The following is an 18,514-nucleotide window of genomic DNA, read 5'->3' as shown; positions in this document are numbered from 1 at the left end:
CAAAGTGTGTGGTATCTTCTGCGTTGTGATAGTGGAGCTCATTCTGAACATGAACTTTGCCGGATCTTGCCAATGTTCATCTTGAATGCTGTACAAATGACGAGGATCAGAAAGCTTTTGGTTTGTTATGAAACAACTGACCATGGTGACTCCAAGATTTGACAAAGTTTGAAGTGGTGGGTCATTTCCATCAGTAGGCATACCATCAGAGAGAATGAATAGCAGCTTCTGATGATTGGCAAACTCTTTGTGCGAAAACAGATCCACAGAATGATGCATAGCTTCCATGAGTGGAGTGTCTCCATAAATACAGGGCTCAATTGTTTCCAGCAAATCATCAACACGTTCATTAGTTAATTCCTGATCACCAGCACTGGCATGCAGTATTTTCGATGCATCGTGAACACTCATAATTGCAACTTTGCTGACATCCACCCGTTGGAATTCTGCAGCTTTGCTCCGTCTGGTTTCAGCCAAGAGTCGTTTACCCTTCTCAATTGCTTCTCTAACTGAACCTTCCGTGCCATATGATTGCAGAGTGGAACCAAAAAAAGGAACATACCCTGCTGCAGAAAATGCACCTTCAATGGCAACATTACGTATTACTTTACCTCCATGAAATAAGTTTCTTTTAAGACACTCTCGAGGAAGACACTCATGAACAAACTTTTTCGTAAAATCACAGCTTCTTTGTAAGTAGTGCAGCATTGCAGCAGCAGTAGTATCATCAACAACTTTGAGCAAATCATCCATCTGTCCCCAATAGCGCACTCTTTCTGCTTCATTTTCTTCAAGAATAGTCAGTGCTTCCTCTAACAAGTCTTTCTTGCTTGCTCTTGATCTTATATCTTCAATCTGATCTTGTTCCTTCTTTACTTCATGATTTGCTTTCCTAACAGTGCTTAACAAATCAAAGACTTCAGGATGAGAAGGACTACCAAAAGCTAAAGCAAAGGTCTGGTTTGAAGATGAGACATCATGCTTGATCAATTCATCCACCACTTTGAAGACTGACTTTGCCCATTTTCCACCGTTCTCCTCCACCCTACCACCAACACTATTTCTCATGGAGTTTGAGACATCCAGTAAAATGCCTATCAGGGTAGACCGTGTTTCATATCTTGGAAAAAAAACAGCATGCAAGATAATCTATCATGAGCAAAATGTTATCATGGCTTTAATTCTATACAAAAATCAACTTAAATGCAACACAAGCAGATTACAAAGCAGCATGGACAAAATTAACGTAAAAACAGTGATGATAATCTCAAAAAGAGAGTTTCACTAAGTTTCCCCAATTTTTTGGGGGAAAAAAGAATGTTCACAGCTCCCACCATAGTCTATGCAGATTAATCTAGCAAACTAACTACCTGTGCTGCATGCAAAAGTATCCTATTTTTCAGTCTATTTGGGCTTTTCCTGTGCTATAATTTTAACAAGCACAACTGAAATGCACAGACAAGTATATTTGACGTACTAGGTGTACATCCAATCATGTAATGTTTTTGATACTCTCACGACTAACTAAAATGGTATGCATAATATCAAATACCGGCTAAGCTTAACGTGTAGCAAACTTGCAATCTGATGAAGCTCCACTACTGACTAGGCAGAGAGTATAAATGAGCTTACATAACACAAAGAAAAAATATTAACAAAGTTCAAACATACTCAGTGTCCGTTGGTTCCCTTGGTTTCTCGGAGAGAAGGAAAGTTATTACAATGTAAATAACAATCCCAGCAAACGAAGTATACGCCACCCAACTCAGTATTGCAATCGTTCTGGCAAACAGCTGAAAAAGGTCCATCGCAGTGCGGATTCAAGCTGAAATGCAACAGAGTTTACGATCGAGGATGGTCGAGATTTATTTTTACTTGTCACAAACTGTTCAAGGTTAAACCATGTACGAAGTAAACAACCAAGTGCAGAAAATTAAAACCCTTTCTAGGAACGAGATACATCAAAGAGTTTGTAACAAAAAAAAAAATTGTTAACTGGGATAGCAGTCGAATACAACCTAATAATTTGCTTCCAGAAGGGCTGCAGTTTTCTATTTATTACGCTTATATTAGCGATGAAACTTTCGGATCAAAGTAGACCAATAACAACAAAGGTGCGAATCCACGAATTTTAACCACATATCATTTTAAAAGCTTAAATTACGAGTGGATTTCCGTCACAGACAAAAGCCCGGGTCTCACTAGAGCCAATTTTGTTTGCCTAAAGTATTTCCAATTTTTGGCGAGGAAAAAAAAAAATTGGCAAAAATTTCGCAAGTTCCAAATTTTGGCAGTGGTCGCGTTAGGCCAACATGCTAGAACCAAAACGTTAGTGATGGAAATATACGTAACAAGATCTGTATTTCTCAATTAGCAATCATGCGAGAGTTTCACTCTTCGCAGATTTTTATCCACGCTGTATGTTCTTGACTCTCCGCTATACAGTAACTGGTGAATTCCGACCCATAATTGAACGAGCAGTTTTGCTCGGTTTGGGTTTGTGTTGTTGCTTGCGCTACTTGCGATCGAACAAGATTGTCTCGCTGAAGCCATCTCTTCAATTTGCTGCCAGTAACCAGATCCAGGGTACGAGTCATAAGAATTTGAATAAAAACGCCGCTCATATTCCTCGTTTGCACTGAAATAACTGCAAAACGCGTCAGATGGACCGGGTAGAAAATGATTTTATCCCGTCATCGCACGCGCCAAACTGAACTAGTTATTTTCTCGCCGTAATTTTATCCAGGCATGTTCTAAAAAATATGACAGTTAAATGGTTAAAATAACAAAATTGTTTGCTTTGCGAAAATTTGGAAGCCTCCGAGGAAGCACTTCGGCTTCTTTGAAGATTGGCGAAATTTTGGCAATCCGCAAAAATTTGGCAAGTTTTTGAAACTGGGGGTCGCACTTATTTTACGCTACTTGTTGACAGATCTTAACAGATTTATTACTTGTACAAACAAAATTGGCTCTGGTGCGACCCGGTGAAGATTAGGTTTCAATTAAAATCCGACTCGAAGTGGAAAGTGAAAGTAAGCCAAAAACAAGAATTTTAACTTCCGCTTTCCGTCCGTAATCCCAAATGAGCTCTAATTCCCAAGACGGTATTAAAATGTGTTTCGCTCACTCTTTTGAGTTGTACTTCCTTACCTGGAAAACGTAAGTGGAAAAAGCCGAGAACGATATCCTTTCACTCTTCTGGTGTTTTGTATAGCTTGTGCACAGGTTCACTATTCGAGGTGGCGGCTAAGAGGACAGCTGGCCGTGTTGATCAAAACAGCTTTTTAACCCGGTCTGGACAGGAAGACTGGACGCCAGTCACATGTCAATTTACATGGTTAACTCTGATATCGATGGCCATAATTTTCCTTCTTTGTGCTGAATTGTGCATCTTTTGAACACGAAAATCCGGAACCATATACTATTTTATTTAAACAGAGACATACAACTAAATTTATAGGCTTGTGATTTAACTAATAGCTATAAATTAGAAGCTGCAAAACCACAGACACTTCAGATTCTTCTGCAAACTATACAATCAGATTGAAAATCACAAAATATATTTACATATAACTTACTCAATAAATTTATTACTAATACAGCTGTATTTAAGTTTGCAGTTTTTACAGTGAATCAGTATTTTAACAGTAACCTCCAAGACCTCCAAGTGTTTGTGTTATCTTTGGGTTTGACGAAAGAGTGCTGGCTTCATTTTGTAGCAATCTTTACTGTGAAGGATTATGGAGGCCCTGTTGAAGGGGTATACAAGTCCTCACTTCTAAATAACAAACCTTGTCATTTTGCAATTTCCGAAACAGCTATCGGAATATCGTCCAACGTTATCGAAGATATAAAAAGTAGTTGCGCAACGCTTTCGAGTGGTATACCATGAAATATTCCACGAGTCAGTTGTATTTTGTCGGTGTACAGACGAGCTTTCGGCGAGTATGTTGGGTGGTGTTTGATGGGAAAAGTTGGGTGTAATGTCGTCGAGTATGCAACGGCTTTCCCGTTTTCTGATTTTAATAGAGCATGATAAAAAGCTGGTACACCATGTCGCCGGGTGACAACCAATACGCTGCTGATAACTTCTTTGTTCCTTCGATGCAGTGATTTCAACGTAAGTCTTGCCGTTCGAGTTCACTTCACTTTCTCCATGCCGCTGTTTCAATGCCGTGTCGCTTGCTACAGTCTCAACATGATACATTGCTCGGAACATAACTTCATGACCAAAACTTTCTCGAGTTCCGCGCAAAGTTCTTTGTTGTTTGGCTCAAATTGTTTCAGTGCTGTCAATGTAACAATCAAGGTTGGTAGCTAGGTACAACCTGAGTATCAGGCTTTTCTTTTTCTTTTTCTTTTTTTCCCCTCCCTACTTCCCTTGCCCTCTCCCCTTAGAAATGGTCTGATACTCAGGTTAAGCTAGGTACAAGTATGCTTACATGATCATAAATATAAGGTGTCCTACTCGGGCACACCATAGTTAGTGGAGGGGACCTCCACTAACTAAGGGCACACCGATCATCCGTTCAGCTTGTCAAACCAGTCCATTTTGTCCAGTATGACAAGCAATGCCTACTTGCTGTGCTTGATCTTTTGCTTCCATGGCAATCCAAGGAGTAGCCAACAACAAAGAAGGTCCGCATTAGACTGATTTAGCAACAGGACGCCAGGGCTCAGAAAGCGGTTAACTGTGTATTTGTTCCACTAGCAATTCTGTAAATTTCCTGTTTCGTTGGAAAAGATTTTCTACATTCCCTTTCACTATAAGGCAGCGTGCCTATTCTGCTTTTTCACCGTAATGCTCTAGACTTAAACTAGTCCCTCTTTTCCAATAAAAAAAAAATTACCATGCCATATTTTGCTCTAGTTTCTTTTCGCTTTTTGTTCTACAAACTGAGGGAAAAGATGGTCTGCCCAAAGACAGACAATGCATTACACGGCTTGATCTTCAAGTGGAGGAGTACCAAAAAAGAGTGCTTTGTCAACTGAAATCAATATTTAAATGCTGATTTTCGGTTTATATGTGAAATATTGGCGCTTTAACGAATAATTTTCAACACACTGTTTTGACACTGCGTAATCGACTCAAGAAGGGTCCAGGTTTTACTTGATTTTATTTTTGGGGGGCACTCTTCGTGTACTGTACTCAGCAGAAAGATACCGTTTGTGTTCAGTGTTTACAAGTGAAACCCAACACATGAACGTTTCAGCCCACAAAGGTTCCCTTTCAAATCCGGAGGTCGCGGGTTCAAGTTCCGCTCTGACCACTGAGCTGGAGTTGTAAATAGCCAACTTGTCTGCCTCCCGCCAGTTGGGATTTTTAACCATGTAATGTTCATTTGCATCATTTGTTTCATCATTGGGTTTCATTGGTCCTGAAAAGCCCCAGTGGGGGTGTGGTTAATTAAGATACACTATAAGATATATTATATTATTAGTGTTTGCATGCAAATCGACACCATCGCAGCTCAGTGCAACGCAATTTGGTTATTACCAAAGTGGATTGGAGCATAGATTAAGGGGTAATTGAAACCTGTCCAGGAAATTTAAGGTAAGGTACAAAGGAGGTTAAGTGGGTGTCAGGCCAGGTAACCTGAGATCAGGCATTTCTTTTTCTTTTTGAAAGGGAGATGAGATGCAGGGAGGGAGGGTATGATCGCAGATTACAGGCCAAGTGTACTGTATTACGGCAGTTTATCCTGGTTTCTGTACCAAGAAGTGATCGTCTATGAGTATTTCTACTCCTACTTTACAGCACAGAACTGACCAAAAGTACACTTGCAGCATGAGTCTTAGTTAATCTCAAGGACCAAATGCTGCTTCAGAAACCACGAGGAAAGGGCCAGAGAAGAGATTGTTGTCTCATTTTGTTACCTTTATTTCCAATATCATAAAATGTAAACATTTGTGGGACATTTGCTTAGATGATTCATCAAAGCAATCATGAATCATTTGAAGCTCATGTAATACACATGTTGCTCACTTTTGGATAGGATACCATTATATTTGCACTCTCTATGATGTGCCCTCTGGTATCCCCATTATACTTGTACATGAATAGCAGACCTCCTCTGCACCAATGCAACATGAAAACAGCACATCCAGCCCAGCCCACCCCACCCCCCGCCCCAACAAAATGTAATTCTTGGCCCTAATGAATGTGCCTACAAGAAATAAGCTCTCCATTTAGATGTGATGTCATACCAGCACCTTCCCACCTCCCCCTAAGACATACCATTATTGCCTAGATGCATCACTTCTTTTGAAAACCTCACTAAAAAGTTACAAGTTAAATTCAAAATTGATACTAATCCTGTATTGGCTTGATCATTCTTTTCATTCTTTGAACAATCAAACCCTCAGCTGATGGTTATTTCTTACCTCACTGTCCTTCATTCCAAGTCTCTGTACAGCCCTACTTACACGAGGTGTAGGGAAGCCCATGCTTGCAATGTTGCGAACAAATGACTGCTCTGATTCATCTAAAACAGGCCACGGATCTGGTAGAGAGGATCTATATGCATGCTCTACATCCGCTGATAGGCTGGTTTGCCGTTCTTCTGGTGAAGTACCAATTGGAGGCAAAGGAGCAGGATAGCGAGCCCCTGTATTCTGAATGTGAAAATAAAATGAGCATATTACACTTCAGTTAATAGTTCAAAATTTTAACTTGGTTAGATTACAACACAATTCCACATTATTTAGCAGCACACAAATAATGAAGATCTATTTAAATATAGGCCAGTCAGACTTATGACTAGCCAGCCACGATGGAGCACCTACTTTTACATTGCTTTGATGATTACTTACCTGAGAGTCGGGAGACCTTGGCACATTCCACTGTGGTTCTCTTGAACTACAAACAGAGGGAGGAGTAACATAATGTCCATAGTTTGGTTTAATTTCCTGTTCTTTAGTGGTTTTCTCTTGTCCTTGTAGAGGAGGAGTTTTAGGAAAACTATAAATCCCACCTTGGTAAGAATTTGTATTCTCGTTAGTGTGTGTTGCAATTTGCATGGGTTGCTGTCCTTGTGGCTGTTGAGACCCTGACGAAGGAAAACTCTGTCCAATGGGAGGCAATAATCCTCCTCTGGAGAGAGGCCTGTCTTTGGGAAGAAACCTTGTATTTGGTAAAGAACTACTTGGAACAGAATCATTCCTTGCTGAAATAATTGTAGGAGGAGTTACCAAGCTAGTCCTCATTTCTCCAATGTCCACTAACAATGTACCCCCTATATTGGCATTAGGTGACCTTCTTGTATCTGCAGTTCTACTTATTATCGGAGGTGATGGTTTTTGCAACACATTAGCAGAACTAGAAATATCAATTAATGAATTCCCTGAAAGTGGAACATTGCTTGCAGTTAGACTAACATCACTCCCAGGTGAACCAGTTGGAAGACCACGTGCTCTATAATCGCATGAACTAGATGAGTTTTCTGTTGTTGCCAAGGGTACTGCATTAGGTTGAAGGACATTTTTAAGTTCATCTAAATCATTTATCGTCTGTAATTCTACCAGCTCAAATGGTGTTGACGTGTCACCTTCAAAGTCTGCAAGGTCAAATGCATTTTTCCCCTTTCCCCCAAAGCTGTCCTTTTTCTTATGCCCTCTTCCAGGTGCCACCACAGGTTGAAGAATTTCAGTTCCAACGTTGGAAAATACTGAATTTTGACTAGGCAGAGTTTCTGTGGAAGAACTTGTCACTTGAGATTCAGCTGAGGAAGCTTCTGATAGTTCCTGTTTTGAAGCCCTGAGTGCATCCGCTTTAGCAATGACATCTCTTTCAAGGCTGAAGTCATACTTAAAAAAGCAACAACAAAACCATTATACCAAGATGTAAAAAACCAAGGATTATAGCAAGATCAGGATAACCAGGTTAAGGTCAAACAAATTTTTAGTTTTTAACCAAATGAACATGTAGCCTCAAGCTAACAGAGAAGAAGATTCTTTATTAATGCCCCAAACAACATTCCCTACAAAATACTCTCAATTGAAAGTATCAGATATAGGTCAGCATTTTATTTTTATACAATAGTCTCCATTTCAAATAATGAAGATGTGATTAAAGTTGATTTCATGTTAGCCAGGCTCCAATCCATTAATAGAGATATGACGCATTTAAAAAAGTCAAAAAAAGCTTTGTATTAGTTTTCCTACTTACTGTTAAGCTCAGGGCAAATGAGGGATCTTTTTGTTGCCATCCCACTGGTAATGTCACCTGAAAATTATAGCAAAGATTAAGATTTAAAAAGTGTCTATCTTGTCTTTTCAGTGTGTACACAAAGATTAAAATCTTATTTTTCTGACTATTAAGACTATTGGATCTTTGAATATGAAATAATTCAAATTGTAGCATGAGTATTCTTTTTGTCATGTAAATGAAGACTATCTGTACAAAAGACATTGTTCCGATTGACTTCAAGTCTCGTGAGAATCTAGTGCAAAGTAGTTTACAAATTAAAGGCATTGTTCTGATTGACTTATAGCATGGTAAGAATGAGTTTGGAGTAAGATGTTAGCATAATTATTCAGTAATAACCCAGGCATTGCCCTAACCTGGGCACCTGAGGGAAAGAAGAGTAGAGGTCAACCACTGCAAGAGACGGAGCAGATTGGAAGATCTTGACAAGTCAATGCCCCTATTCTCCCAGAGGTGAGCTAGGACTATGATGATGACGATTCAGTAATTCACGAGCAAATGAGCCAGAAAGCTTGAATCTGTCAAGTGCTTCAAGTTTTAGTAATAGCAGTTGGCTTGCTTGTATGAAGGCTTAGCATGCAGTTTGATAAATTAACTCACTTATCCAGATTAGTGTAAGAGATGTACAACTCTTTTTCCTGAATAATGTGCATGCATTAAGTTATTTAAAAGCATCCTTCAGAGTTGGAAGTTAGCCTTCAAGCACTTATCCATGTAAGTGTGAGAAGTGTTGGATGAGTGCAAAAATTAATCATCTCAAGGTTCAGTATGTAATTTTTTTAAATTTTTGCTTCCCATTTTGGCAAGAAATTTTTTAAAACATAAACCTACATGTACCAGTTCTATGTCAAATAATTAGTTTTGATCCAATGTACAAATGCACTATCAGTACTGTTTTCTCTGGTGGCTACTGCCAAACTATGAGATTATCTCCCCAGGAGTTCAAAATTTTGAAATGAAAAAAAAGGAAGATACATTGCTACATGATTCACAGATGACGTCTTACGAAAACACTGTGCATGGGAACAGAAGGACCAGAAAATTTAACTGAAAAAAGTGGCATGTTAGTATTCTGTAGTTGAAACACAATGTTCGGAAAGGTGTAGTTAGAGACTAGAAAATGCAGTTATCTAATGAGCAAGTGAAAACTAATCCGAGTGAGTGTATTCCGAGAAGTCATTCACCAAAATTGGTGACTGCTCTCAAAATTAAGTTTCCAATACCAATCTTTTCATATAGACCCTTTTCATAAATGGCTGCTAATTATAAAATCTTTGTAAGTATTAAAATTAGCCTTACTAACCTCATTTTTAAGTTGATAATTCAAAAGAATTTTCACTCTCAAATGAGTTTAGTGAGGCTAATTTAAATGTATACAAAAGAATTTTAAATTGGCAGCCATTTCTGAAAAGGGTCTATAATTTGTTTAATTCACAGTGGAAGGTTTAAAAGCAAAAAAAGCCATTTGGAAGAAGCAAATTACCAGATTAAAACAAACGAGAAATATTTCACAAGTATTGGACAACCTAAGGTTGGGCAATATATCATGATTTGTCAGTGGCCAGCAGATCAATTACTCGTTGTAAAAAAACTGAAAGGCTGATGTAAATAATTGATCTGCAAGATAATAGAGTTCAATAATTATGTTATTATTCAATCGACAACTGAAGTTTGTTTTCATATTAAAATCACTCTCCAGCAGGTCAGGGAAGAGATCTGCTATTTTTCACACAACAGTGTGGTTACAGATATGTATGAGCAGAAATTATGTTATTAATATACATTGAACTCACTATCTCTTTTCTGATAGGCCAATTTCAAGCGTACAGTGAATTTTTGAAATCAGTGCCTGTGACGTCATCTAGCTGCAGATTGTACAATTGTAATGACCAATAATCATGTCAAGGACACTCAGGTCACGGGTAATCATGTCATGTATGACCGCGGTGCATGATTTCTTAGGATAATCGTGTCAGGTTTGCGTGCTTTGTGTTGCTTGCCATCTTTGAATAGGCAAAAACATGACTTCCATTTTTTTTTTCCCTTCAATATATCAAACAATTGTTAGATTCGGTTTTTGTGATATCCAGAATAATCAAGCTCTCGGTAAGGGTTATCAGCCTCGAGCTTCGGCTTCGGCTGACAACTCCTACCTCAGCCTTGATTATTCTAGATTCCAAAAAAACCTCATCCAATAATAATTATTGTTTATTATTTGTAGCAAAACACATGTAGACGGTATTGCGCATGAGCAGACCATCATTTGTAGGTGGTTATTTGCTGGTCATATGGTGGGTTTTGGTCAGTTAAAAGGAAGAAAAATAGCATCGAATGATAATGCTAATTAATTAATTACTCGTGAAAAAAAATAGTCCATGGTAAGTCTGACACTTGCCTGTGAACACAGATGTATTTCCAGCTGTCACTTGGTTCCACTGAAAATACCGAACCCAAGCAAGAGATTGATTTCAGTGACATCAAAGCTTTTGTTTTGTTGTAGACCAGTAAAATTCCCCAATAGAATATGACACTCAGGTACACGCGCCACACTGCCAGCGGAAATGGAAATCGAGCCTTATGGGGACTGGGAACTGGTGATAATTTTAGAATTTGAAATTTGTTCGCATTGAGCGCTGGTGAAATGCCATTGAAGAAGATCTCAACCTCTAAGGTTTGTTTGCTATGCAAAGAAAAAGTTTCCAGTGAAGAAAAGATAAAAGTGTTTGGAAAAAGTATCTGTCTGTTTGCGATGGGAGTGATCTTGCTGCTAGCAGTTGCTGCTTCACTGCAAGAGAACTTTGAACAGAGCAGAGACAATCAAAAACGAATACAAACAAAATTTCATTAATGATGGCTTGTCAAAAAACGTGGAATCAAGGACAAGCGACAGAGGCAAAATTAATGTAAACAATTTTCAGTCACAACAGTGTAAAATGGGTTTACATGAAACAGGCCTGTAGAACTCCTATGGTCTGTGACATATGTGCATTTGCCATTCTCTTTTGGTTTCAGGTCTCTTGACCTTCTTTGCTTCACAAGTATTTCTGAAAGGCACCTCAAGCTGTGTTATTACGAGGGATTTTAAGTAGAGAAGTGCCATTTGACTGTGCTATTACAAATTTTTTGGAGGTCATAGGTCTGCATGGTTTCCACTGTTGTCTGCATGTCACTTTGCTGAGTTTGACACCTCTGTAATTTCCATCAGCTTGTACTCCCGCAAAACTTCTTGAACACATCTTACACCACTTTTTCTCCATGTCTTTACCCAAGCTCCACGTACAATTTTTGCGTGTTACTTTGGTGGATATTGCAAGGTGAAATGTGATTGTTTAATAAGAGCTGGTGTCACTGAAGTTGATCTCTTGCTTGGGTTCGCAGATTTTTTTTTTTGGCAGAACCAAGTATCTGCGCTTACACACCAGTATGATGTGCATTTCGCCTCAGCCAAGAGACTCTTCAGAGACCTTTCAAAATTTAAGCACTGTGCTCAAACTCCTGTTTGCAAATTCAAGTACTAGACAAGTCTTTATTAATTAATCGATCAATAAATCAATTAATTAATTAACTAGTTCATTCAGGGAACCAGTTGACAGCTGCTTGCATATTCTGATGAATCAGAGTATACAAAATTTGTAAGCTTGCTATCATTTATGTATGTTTGTTTGCTAAAATACACTGTGCTAAAAACATAGGCACACCAGAATAATATAAGGCTACAATTGTAGTCAAGTAGTTTCGCGGATTTGTTGACTATTGAAGTGGCATATCTACATAGGAAAAACGTTAGGCGTCAAAAAGTCAATATAACCGATTATACCTTCTTCGGTGGTCTGAATTTTTCTCCAATTTTAACGTCGACCCCTTGAAGAGAGTGAAATTCAGCATGATCTGAAAAAGTAGTGAACAGAATAAATTATATAATTAAGCTTTTAGGTTTTCGTTGCTAAGGTAAGGACAGTAAGATTATTCCAAAATTGTCATGTATTTGAGAACATCTACACGTACTTTACAAGCCAGTTTTAAGAGTAAGCTTGTATTAAAAAATCTCTAGGTATAAGCTTAAACTCAATTTAATAGCTGGAGGTGACAATCTGTTTTCCGGCCAGTTTTGCTTTTACCGAGGACGAGAAAACGGTATTAATCTATCTTCACGAGGCGTGTAACGCAAGATAAAGAAAAAATTAAATACTTACGACTTCCACTCTTCCTAAATGTCTTTTGAAACGAAGCCATCGCAAGGTTATGTCAAACTAAAGGGGAAGGACTGCTACTTCGATGTTGTCCTCCATGTTAACTCTTGATGATGTCATTGCGCCTGCGTTGTTTCTCAAAGATGTTATGAAATGGCTATTTAAAGAAAATGTTATTCAATCGGAAAATGTTCCCTTAAAATTCGATACATTCCTCAAAACGAAGTTGAATTAAGATTTACAAAGCCATAACTTTGCACTTTTCCTAACCGGCGGTAGACGACAAGCTCTAAGCTCCCGTCCTCTCCCTACTAGTGGTTATGTGTGAACTCCACTCTACCCTTGTTAGTCTTACCTCGTTGGCTTGTGTCACCATAGTGAGCGCAGAGCGCCATCTTGGCAAATTGATAGGTGCATAAAGTCATAATATCAAAATGTCAAAGGCAGAAAGGCTTTATCAACTTGAAAGACCTCCATTTACTTCTGTAAGTGTGAAATTCTCGAACGCATATTTTTATCACTGCTCTGTGGTTTGTCTTCTTCACATTTCAAGGCGCTTTTTTCTAACAAATGCCTTACTGAGTGCCTTACAAAATGCCAATATTTTTATTTACAGAGGGAATTTCACACCAGGTTCACAAATCTCGTGGGTCCTTTAAGTCTCTTTGAACCAGAGGATAGTGCAGGTAAGAGACTTAATATTCATGTATTTGACTGTGGTGAATATAATGAGTTATTTATCATGTTGAGAATACAACCTATTTATAAGTTTATACTGGAGCTCTATAAACAATGAGCTTATGTCATTGACTTTCAAACAATTTAATTGATTACCATTATGCGATCATCATTATTATTATTTTGCATTTTTTTCATATTATCAAAATAAATTATGTATAAACTGCAAACAGATCCTAACATTATAATGCTGCATGTGTCTACCAGATACAGTACGTATACGGTACATCTGGGTTAGTGACCATCAGTGTGAGGTCAAAACGTAGGGCTTTTAGCTGTATAGATTTTGATGCTCTACAGAACATCATCTAGTATAACAGAAACAGAGGATTTATTTTGAAACAAAACAAATTTGCTCCATGACAAATGGAAAATCATCCATTTTCTGTGGTTGAAGATCTCGCTTGTCATTGGTTATAACACAATAGACATTCCAGACATATTTTAGGTGTTCACGGTTTGGTAAGTGTGACTGTAAGTGACCAGTATAACCTAACTATTGCTAGCTAGAACCCAACTGTAAAGAAAAAGATTGTATTACAAATGCTGCAAGGAAAGATGAACTTTTCTCATTACCCAAATAATTGAGAATTTGAAAAATCTCAGTTCTCCTAGACCTTCCCCTCAAGTGACCCTCTGTTTTGAATTCTAATTAAAAAAAAAAAATTTTTAAATAAATCCAATGCAGTTTATATTAGAACATTTAAAACGATAATCAATGATATATTGTTTCAATGTGCACATGTTTACAATAAATTAGCCATGCATATATTGACATGTACAATTCTCATGATTTCCTTCCAATTCTTTGTTTTAAAAGACATTGGGAATGAGAACCCTGAAGTTGAAAGACCGCTGACACCTATTGAGGTACGCTATTAGAAATCATTATGTAATCACTAATCAGGACATGTACATGTAACTTTACATAAATTTATTACCATAACTAAATTCACAAGTGCCATTGTGTGTAGCTTAAGGGAAAGTATACTAGACTTCAGATAGAGCTATCCAGGTTCTCTGACCTTGGTTGCTGCATTGTTGTATTCTTTCATATAGTGAAGACATATGTATTTTCTCCCAGATTATACCTCTCTCCCCTTAAAAATATTTACTTGTGAATAAAATGCTGGAGGTACCCCTGTGACGGACTATCATCCCATCAATGGGAAGAGTAGTAAAACTACTAGAGAAGCTTCAAGCTACTGAAATTAGATACAATTTCTGCCCAGTCACTAGGTTTTGATGCATTCTTAATCTAAGGTTAAGATCCTGGTTATGCTCTAAAGATCATTATGCACGAGTTCAACATAGGCTACGAGTAGTCTTTTTTTTGCTAAGCTCTCTAATGGCAAGTCCTATACATCCAAAACTTTCCTGGAAGGCAGCTTTCAAGTCAAAATGTTTAAATTCTATACCCTAGCTATAGCCTGCAAATGCAGCTACATAGATGCACAGGTGTAAGTCTCCTTAAATCACCTACTGTTGTGCTATGTTGTGAGCTTCCTGCAAGTAATTTGCATAGTGTTGCATGGCGAGTAATCTTAATCCACGGCTAGCTTACTTCCAGCCATCTGTATTAATAGTAACTATAAGATATGAAATGTTGAAATGTACAAATTTTAATCTACACAGAGCATACAATGCATACAGATTAACCAAGTTTTAACATTGCCTTGTATACTAAATAGGATGCAGTCAAGAGTCCACCGTCATCATTCAGTGATTTCGCCAAGCTTGTTCATCCCAGGCTGTCACCAAAGGAGGGAATTATCGGTCTGTCTGTGAATGATCAGCAGCAATTGGTGGGTGAATTGAATTTATGCACATTAAATACTCAGTAAAAAAAAAACATATGTAAGAACCAATGGTTTAAGAACCTCCTGACACAATTTCTTCATTTTAATACCCAGAAATAAAAGAACCTGTTTTGCCAAGCAAGATCAAGTACATTATTATATGTGGGTTAAAGTTAAATTATGATACACATTTTAACCAAGGAGTGTGACTTTAAGATTGGGAATTTACATTACAAGAAAATTCATAATGCAGTAACTGTTGTGAATAAATGCTGTACAGTTGAACCTGTATTAAGCAGTCACCCTCGGGGAATGGCTAAGTGACCGCTTAATACAGGTTGTACAAAATACAGGTCAGAAGACAGTGAAAATGCCATTTTATATCACAGTTAATAAGTAGACGTAGTGTACAGCTTATGCATAAAAGTGCTCAAAAAAATCACTTACTCGGTTAAAAGTAACTCCAACAATAATGTGGTTTGAGAAAAATAGAACATAGAAAAGGACTAACAAAACAGTAATGCCAAGTTCATGCAGCCGATATTATAGCCGGTCATTAGAAAAAGACATAATCCTAATCTTTTGAGTCTTGTCTTTAAACCTATTTGTCCTAAGAAGGAAAATAATCAGATATCAATGTCTGTTGTTTGGGTTTCCATAGTTTAATATCGCTAAGTATATGTCGTTCACTTTGCTTAACACCAGAGAAAGTTCCTGGTGTCTGTTTAACTGAGCAAAGTCTCTCAGTTGCTCTGCCATGTTCACCACCTCCGATACTGACTTTATAGCTGGCTGTTTTAATTCGACATCATACTCCAAAATCAATTACCTGGTGTGCTATTTGTAATTGTATGAACTAGTATTTGAGTGGTTTCCGTTTACAAAGTGACCATTTAATACAGGTCAATTAGACAATAGAAACAGCTCGTCGGGACTTAGTAAAGGGTGACCGTGACCACTTAATAGAGGTGACTGCTTAATAGAGGTCAAAATTACAGTAATTAAGGGAAGTAATTTTTGGGACTTTGGTAACTGACCGCTTAACACAGGGCCACTTTATACAGGTTTGACTGTATATTCAAGGACCAAACCCATGTTTATTTATTTTTTGTGGCAATCAACAACAATATCTCCTTTATCGAAATTAAGAACCTATTTAACCTGAATTGCCAATAACTATCCTAAATTAGTAGAATTCTACTAGTATACTAATGCTAATGCTGTAATCTGATTGGCTGAGCCATTGAACACTATCAGCCATTAGAGTGCAGTGGCTGGAGGTCATCTAGGAAATGGCGACGTTTTTTTTTTTTCATTTTTCCAAAGTTTTGGAGGACAAATTTGATGCAAATGGATAATTAAATTGCTGAGAAGTCTAAAGGAAGGGCATTTACAGCTTCTTGTCTTTTAAAAATGTTGAAATTATTGAAAAAACTGATGCGCACACGCAAAACTTCAATTTTAGGTGACAATTCATTCCAAGCGATCTTTTTCAAAGTTTAATAATATGTCAAGAAATAATTGGAAAGCATTATTTGAAGTAAATTTTTGTAAGTATTCTACTAAAACAATTAGATTATTTGCTCTCGAGGTAGTTGATTCGGCCTTCGGCCTCATTAACTATCACCTCATAGAAATCTCGAACTCGTAATGTAATTGTTAATTAATATAAATGTACTAGCGTTCTATCACGAATGCCATTCTCTGATTGGCTACGCTACTCACTTTCCATTCTGTGATAGATAGTGAGTAGCGTAGCAGTGTGTGGTTTTTACCGAAATGACGGCGGCTTCTTTGTGTTTTTGAAGTGTCTGTGAAGAGGATTTGCATAAAGTTTCGAATAACTAGTAGATTTATACTAAAACAATTACAATAGATTATTCACTCTCGATTTCTATGGATGATAGTTGACTCAGGCTGCGCCCTCATCAACTATCACACGATAGAAATCTCAAGCTCATAGTCTAATTGTTTAATACAAGAACCTGCTTTGCCAGACTTCAAAAAATTTAGACTCTTACACACAGGTTTTCACACAGCTAGTATTTTGTAGATACATAGTTTTTCTTTTCCTGCAGATTGGAATTCTCATGAGTGAACTAAACAACATATGGAGAGATGTTCAAAGAGGACCACCAGATCCATTCCTGGTAATTGGTTACTAATCATTTTCATTGACGAGCGACTGTGAGAACAAATGTACCATCAAGTTGGCTGCCACATAGCAGTTTAGATGTAAGGTTTCAAAACAAACTTGCCTCTGAAGGTTTTACATCAAATGTCTTAACTTTGAGTTAGTGAATCATATTACCACTGTATACAAGGCTAAAAAGGTTCGATCAAATTATCCCATTGTGACGCCACTCCACTTTGATGTATTGAAGGGTAGTGAAAGATAAAAATTTATAAATTAGTGTGTAATTCCTTGTCCAAACATAATTTTCCAAAAATTATTCTAATGTTAATTTAATTTAAGTGTAATATTTTACTAATATTAAGTGATTTTGAGTTTTGCTTCCTAAATTACATGTAGGTATTTAAATCATTATACTCATACATGGTTTCTCTCTCTATTAAATCTTGATAGACAGGTCAGCAAAACAGAGAATTACAAAGGTAACACGTACATTTTTTTATATTTTGTAATTGTTGGATTAATAACATTAAATGTTACTACTAACATTAAATTATATAATTTTATGCTCTCTACAGGCGTCTAACAATTGAGATTGTCATTATTACTCAAGGACTTTTTGCCAAATACTTAGACAAAGCCCAGAGTAAGTTGACATCTTAGTTAATGAAGACAGCATTGGTACATTGAATGTCATGTACTGGAACATCCAAAAAGTCTTACATCTAATATTTAACAATAGGATCATGAGCTGGAATTGTCTGTAGCAAATCGCAACAAGACTCAGCTGAGTTGACTATGGCTCATAAAGAAGCATGACTAATAACCTGATTGTTTTAATTAGACACACTTGAGATGGTTGTCCAAAGCCTACAATTTTTTATCTACTTTTAAGTGCAAATCAAGAATTAGCGTTCCCTGATAAGAGCAACAAAGAACAATTGTGTTTCATCAGCATAAAGACAACAAATTGGGGAAACAAATTAGATTTGTGGATTTCCAGAAGAACACTCGAAGTGTCCACTAAAAAATATTATGCACTCAATGCCAATTTCAGTCTCCAGAGCATGAATCAACTATGATCTTGTTCTATTTTCTGGAGTGGAATGGAATGCTTAAGTCTATTGAAGGTTACTCCAACATTTTGCCAGGCTGCCATATTTGTTAAGGTCACTGCATGGCACCAATATATACATGTGGGTGGAAAGAAGCGGGGATCTGATCTGTAGATCCACTATGTCCAAGGCACAAATTGTAAGGCTACTGCAGTGGTGTCCACTGAAAATGAGGCTAATGGAATATTGCATCTCAAATTTCAAAGAGCTGAATCAAAGAGGGGTGTTTAGTGGTCCTGCAAACCTTAGTCGCCTTAAAACCCAACTGGCCTTGGAAGCAAATAAGAGGTGGGTGAATTGTATTCATTAACAGTCAAGTCTCTGTTGTAGCT

The 18,514-nt window shown here is 37.5% G+C and overlaps 3 protein-coding genes across 3 annotated transcripts in view; 1 reads left to right on the top strand and 2 right to left on the bottom strand.

The window, feature by feature from the left end:
- LOC110055874 (uncharacterized) overlaps positions 1–1,933 on the bottom strand; it is a 4,067-nt gene extending 2,134 nt beyond the window's left edge. Inside the window, exons 1-2 of the mRNA XM_089296334.1 lie at positions 1,672–1,933; positions 1–1,120 (exon numbers count right to left, since the gene is read on the bottom strand). The exon at positions 1–1,120 is cut by the window's left edge and continues 2,134 nt beyond it. Of these exons, the coding sequence (XP_089152460.1) occupies positions 1–1,120; positions 1,672–1,808 (1,257 nt within the window). The 5' untranslated portion in view covers positions 1,809–1,933. The remainder of the gene's footprint in view (positions 1,121–1,671) is intronic.
- The window catches only part of LOC110058807 (uncharacterized), a 31,660-nt gene extending 18,939 nt beyond the window's left edge, over positions 1–12,721 (bottom strand). Inside the window, exons 1-5 of the mRNA XM_020765467.2 lie at positions 12,400–12,721; positions 12,024–12,094; positions 8,168–8,224; positions 6,814–7,806; positions 6,385–6,615 (exon numbers count right to left, since the gene is read on the bottom strand). Coding sequence (XP_020621126.2) covers positions 6,385–6,615; positions 6,814–7,806; positions 8,168–8,224; positions 12,024–12,094; positions 12,400–12,439 — 1,392 coding nt within the window. The 5' untranslated portion in view covers positions 12,440–12,721. The remainder of the gene's footprint in view (positions 1–6,384; positions 6,616–6,813; positions 7,807–8,167; positions 8,225–12,023; positions 12,095–12,399) is intronic.
- Positions 12,722–12,750: 29 nt separating this feature from the next.
- LOC110058810 (coiled-coil domain-containing protein 87-like) overlaps positions 12,751–18,514 on the top strand; it is a 28,082-nt gene continuing 22,318 nt past the window's right edge. The window contains exons 1-8 of the mRNA XM_089296333.1: positions 12,751–12,881; positions 13,013–13,082; positions 13,955–14,004; positions 14,826–14,939; positions 17,012–17,083; positions 17,521–17,549; positions 17,646–17,713; positions 18,389–18,470. Coding sequence (XP_089152459.1) covers positions 12,831–12,881; positions 13,013–13,082; positions 13,955–14,004; positions 14,826–14,939; positions 17,012–17,083; positions 17,521–17,549; positions 17,646–17,713; positions 18,389–18,470 — 536 coding nt within the window. The 5' untranslated portion in view covers positions 12,751–12,830. The remainder of the gene's footprint in view (positions 12,882–13,012; positions 13,083–13,954; positions 14,005–14,825; positions 14,940–17,011; positions 17,084–17,520; positions 17,550–17,645; positions 17,714–18,388; positions 18,471–18,514) is intronic.

This window comes from Orbicella faveolata, unplaced genomic scaffold (genome assembly GCF_042242905.1).
Source record: "Orbicella faveolata isolate gen_17 unplaced genomic scaffold, um_ofav_v1 contig_26, whole genome shotgun sequence".
Classification (NCBI taxonomy): Eukaryota; Metazoa; Cnidaria; class Anthozoa; order Scleractinia; family Merulinidae; genus Orbicella; species Orbicella faveolata.
Note: the sequence above shows the minus strand (reverse complement) of the source record. Positions and strands in the feature narration are given on the sequence as shown.